This window comes from Cebus imitator, unplaced genomic scaffold (assembly GCF_001604975.1).
Source record: "Cebus imitator isolate Cc_AM_T3 unplaced genomic scaffold, Cebus_imitator-1.0 Scaffold113, whole genome shotgun sequence".
NCBI lineage: Eukaryota > Metazoa > Chordata > Mammalia > Primates > Cebidae > Cebus > Cebus imitator.
This window is the reverse complement of record NW_016107428.1, coordinates 5737364-5742460: the sequence shown is the minus strand read 5'-3', so window position 1 is coordinate 5742460 and position 5097 is coordinate 5737364. Positions and strand designations below refer to the sequence as shown.

Genomic DNA, 5097 nt, shown 5'->3' with positions numbered 1-5097 from the left:
ACTGTGATTAATTGAATAACGAGAACCCTATGTATGTGACCCTGTGTGTGTGTGTGTGTGTGTGTGTGTATTCATGTGTGTGTATAGACATGCACATTAATTTCAGAGGAATTTTTAAACTTAGAACTTTATGAAGGCAATACAGGAATATGTTAAAAATGAGTGGAACAGCTTCAATAATATGGAAAACAATAATGTTTACAACCTGAATAGACTGTATGATATATATTTAATAATAGGTTTTGATATTCATTTCCAGTTTGCATGCTATTTGATCTACCTTGTCTTGTCTGTATTGGGGGGGTCTTACTTTTTTAAAGAACTTTATTATTGATCTCAGAATTCCTAGTTCTTTAACATAACTCAACATTTATGTGGAATAAGCATGATTCTCTCCTCTGAGTGTGTATGTGTATTTGTGTGAGTGTGTAGCAATGTAGGTTAAACCCATTATTTAAAAAAAGAATAATTTCTTGATTTGTCTGAGCAGTAAAGAATCTGCCAGTACCTAGACACTTTATTCTATTATTAAGCTCCTTATAACCATAGATGAGCATGCCTATTCAATCACTTTCACATAAAAAGTATGCATTCACTACATTTGAATATCATTTTAAATATTCTCCTTGATTTGTAATGTATTTCTTTTTAAAAAATAGAAAAATTCAGAAGATCAGGAGGTAATAATAACAAATCATAGTATTACCACCTAGTAAGAAGCATTAATAACACTGTAGTCTAATAGTATCTTTTCTTCCAGTCTTTTTGCTGTGTCACAGAATGCTGAAAGAATGTTTTTATCATTGTTCTCTTGGAGTTGTTTCTAAAATCCCCAAACCAATCAACCAAGCAAATAACCAAACATCCCAACTAACAATAAACAAAGTGACAAAACATACAGGTAGCATGCACGTCCACCAACTAAAGACAGCCTCAGGAGGCATCAGCTGAATCTTCATGAGGTTATTTATTTATTTATTTTTATTGTTTTAATTATTTTAATGTACAGAAAACTCAACAGAGTACGTTTGACCCAGTTTCGTGGCAAGTTCTTTAGCCTTTGCCTTTTTGAGCTTGGCTATGCGAGCCATAGACTTGGGACCCAGGGCATTGCCTCCCCAGTGACGGCGGATCTCAGCATATCTGTCATTGTAATTGGTGCGGATAGCTTCCACCAGCTTAGCCAAGGCACCTTTGTCTTCCGAGTTAACCTGTGTGAAGGCCACAGTGATGTGCAGGTCTTCCTGTGGACCAGACGTCCCAGTCTTGCCTTCCCCTTGATAATGCAGTAAGGGACTCCCATTTTACGACACAGGGCAGGCAAGAAGACAACCAGCTCAATGGGATCCACGTAATATGCAGTCACCACCAGCTGAGCTTTCTTGTTCTCCAAGGTGGTGACGGTGTTAACTCCTGCTCGAAGGACAGGTGGTCTCTTAGTGGGGACATCCCCTTTGCCAGCAGCTTTCTTCTCGGCCCGGGCCAACAGCCTCTGCTGCTCCTCTTGCTTTGTCTCTGGTCTATACTTCTGGGCCAGCTTAAGTAGCTGAGTAGCTGTTTGGCGGTCCAGGGCCTGGGTCGACTGGTTAATTGCAGGAGGCACTTTTAGCCGCTTATAGAGGATGGCTTTCTGCAGCTGCAACCTGATATAGCGGGGCCATTTCACAAAGCGGGTGAGGTCTCTTTTGGGCTGGATGTCCTGTCCAATGCCAAAATTCTTAGGCCTTTTCTCAAACAGGGGATTCACCACTTTCTTGGCCTCCTGCTTCTTCACAACAGAAGGGGCCGGAGCCACCTTCTTCCCCTTGGCCTTCTTTCCTTTCGGCATTATGGGCGGCAGGAGGTTCATGAGGTTATTAACAGGTGGCAGAACTGGCCTGTCTGCCTTCATCCTCACCCTTTTCCTACTCTGTGGGAGTACTATACTCAAGGGATCCATATAAGCTTTTAGAAATGCCGTCTGGAGGAGAACATCATGTGTAGCAGGGTTCCAATAGAATGCCTTCTAAACATTGGGGGTGTTACTACAAAAGGGGAAGTAGGAATCTTATTCTTCGTGCTTATGGTCCAGACTTAATGACCTGTGCTCTGTTCCTTTATGGATTGGGGATGGGGGGAGAAGTCAATGATGGGTGGGAGAGAGATAAAGTTGTTTTCTACAACAAAGATGTGCCCTTTTTTTTTTTTTGAGACAGGGCCTTGCTCTGTCACCCTGGCTGGGGTGCAGTGGCACATTCTTGGCTCACTGGAACCTCTGCCTACCAGGTTTAAGTGATTCTCCTGCCTCAGCCTCCTAAGTAGCTGGGATTACAGACACCTGCCACCATGCCTGACTAGTTTTTGTATTTTTGGTAGAGACAGGGCTTCACCATGTTGGCCAGGCTGGTCTTGAACTCTTGATCTCAGGTGTCCGCCTTGGCCTCCCAAATTGCTGGGATTATAGACGTGAGCCACCATGCCTGGCCAGATGTGCCCTTTTTTAGAGAGTCAAGGGAACATCAAGGAAGGTATCTGGGGTTCAGTAGTCTGTTCCACATCTCACGTGAGAGAACTGGCCTTTGGAAAGGGGACACCAGCAGCAAGGGTTTTGGGTGCATGTTAGAGTTGGAAGTGGAGTGACATGGGGTTAAGAAGCAGCTAGGCTGGGTGCCGTGGCTCATGCCTGTAATCCCAGCACATTGGGAGGCCGAGTTGGGTGGATCATGAGGTCAGGAGTCCGAGACCAGCCAGACAAACATGGTGAAACCCTGTCTTTACTAAAAATACAAAAATTAGCTGGATGTGGTGGAAGGCCCCTAGAATCCTAGCTACTCAGAAGGATGAAGCAGGAGAACCGCCTGAACCCGCAAAGCAGAGGTTGAGATTGTGCCACTGCACCACTCCAGCCTGGTGAGGGAGCACGGCTCCAACTCAAAAAGGAAAAAAAAATAAAAGAAGCAGCTAAGCTGACATGAATTCTGATGTCAGTAAACCATTTATATGTGTTTATGTTTGAGGTGGTTAGAAAATGTAGCACAGACTCAGAGAGAAAAATAATCTTGCTCATTTTGCTTCTGGTACTCAAAGAATAGAAAACTTGATCCCTTACTCCAATCCTGAATTTAGCTCTTTAGAGAGAAGATAGTCTCTCTCTCTCTCTCTCTCTCTCTCTCTCTCTGTGTGTGTTCCCTCCTAGCTGTCCTAGTATCTTTCATGCCATCACACTAAAATAAGATGATTAATTTGCATAAAGTAAAAGGAATTAAAAAGAATTTTAAAATACAATATGGTCTGTTTTATAGCTGTGCCATACTGCCTTTAGTAATTAACCAGGTAGTTAAAGATATTCCCCCAATTTCACTATTTTAAATAAAGCTGTGTATAAAACATCTTTGTGTAGAAACATTTTCTTCATTTGGTATCAATCCCAGAAATTGCAACTAGAATACGTAGAACACATAATTAAAATGCTCATTATATATGACAAGCATTCTTTTAGAACAGTTGAGTATAAAAGAAAATCAAGAAAACACCACAAATTATGCTAAATACCATCAGCCAGAGAAAAGGCATTACTCCTATTTTCTTCCAATACTTTATCTATGCTTAAGTACTTGTAAAAGTGAGGTCATGATGCATAGCACAATTTGGATCCTACTGTGCCAATAAGTGTTATATCAAGATAATTTTTTTATATTCAAGTTTTTGAAAATTCTATTATAAAGACTTGTATTTTACTGAATTCATATCCAAAAATTTAGTTTTCCCTTATTGTGGCTATTTAGATTATTTAAATTGCTTTCAAATTATGATGCTAAATTGAGCATCCATGAAGATAAGTCTTAAGTATGTCTATGATTTTTTTTCTTAAACTGTATTCCTAAAAATGAAACTGTTGAGTCAAAAGCCACGAGCATTTTGCTAAATTGCTTTCAGAAAGTCCAATTTTTCAGTTCTAGCAGTAATTTTTGAAAGAGGCTTATATTTATATTCCTGTTAATACTCCATTTGGTGTTAAGAATTTCCATGAAAATTTTTGCAAGTTTCATAAAGAAAACTGATATTTTAATTTTGACTTCTTTGATTATTAATGAGGTTGAACTTTTCATTGAATGTTTATTAGGTATTTGTGTTTCCTCTTGTATGTTCTCTGCTTTTACTTTACGCTCATTTAGCCATTTGATGCATTTGCATTTTAAAAGAGGAACTCATTAACACAAATCTCTAATTAGTGAGCCTATACAGGAAATACTTCCTAAGCAGAGGGGGATCATTTTTTGCTTTTGTCTATCATTTAAAAAAAATTTCTATAGAAAAAATTGAGCAACACCTGGGTATAAGACACTGTGTATTAAGGGAAATAAAATGAAAAACGAAAAACAAAAGCTGTTTCTGGCTGTCAGGGAGGAAGCTATTGTATGGCTTGACTTAAGCATGTTGCTTCTAAAAGCTCACTGATTTTTGATTAAGAAATTACAAAATTTAATTGAAGTATGTTAAAGAAAATGGACGATAGCAAGGGGATTCTGTTACATTAAGTGCATCTTTTTAATACTTAATGTACAGCCTTTTATTTTCTATGGATTTTCTCATAGTTGTAATCACACTCTACATATTACTTTGTGTCTTGATCTTTGTACTTAATATTATAGCTTAACCTAGTCTTTTTTCTGTAGATGTCATTATTCTAATGGCTGAATCTCTCTACAATTTACCCAATCATATTCATATTTGGGGCATTTACATTTTCCTTCGTTGGTGCAATTCTTTTAAGTCTGTTTTATATTTTTGGCAACATTTTTTTTTTCATTTAATGGTCCATCATGGGCATAATACTCAAGTATTTACATTTTAAATATGCAAACAAATTAGAAAAATAGAAAAAGCTAACTAGAATGCTTTAAAGACTAATAAAGAGTGATTGTTGGGAAACCAAGCCACTTTTTTGTGGGCAGTGATTTTTGGGGTGGTTTTCTGTGTATCCCAGATTATGGACTACATTACTTCCTAATTGTATTGCATTGGAAAGAGCATCCAACTCAATTACAGAAGAACTGCCTCATACTTCACTGTGTGATCTGGGACAAATTATGCTTTCAGAATCTACATTTTGTCATT

General features: G+C 38.5%; 1 protein-coding gene across 1 annotated transcript; it reads right to left on the bottom strand.

Annotated features, from left to right (window-relative positions):
- Positions 1 to 1017: 1017 nt before the first annotated feature.
- LOC108311303 (60S ribosomal protein L7a-like) lies at positions 1018 to 1831 on the bottom strand. Its single transcript, XM_037742074.1, has one exon. It carries the CDS (start codon positions 1826 to 1828, stop codon positions 1079 to 1081), a length of 750 nt encoding a protein of 249 aa, XP_037598002.1. The 5' UTR covers positions 1829 to 1831; the 3' UTR covers positions 1018 to 1078.
- Between the last annotated feature and the right edge of the window lie 3266 nt (positions 1832 to 5097).

Coding starts and splice junctions, on each gene's coding strand:
- LOC108311303 (XM_037742074.1), bottom strand. CDS start 1,828: ATGCCGAAAGGAAAGAAGGCCAAGGGGAAGAAGGTGGCTCCGGCCCCT.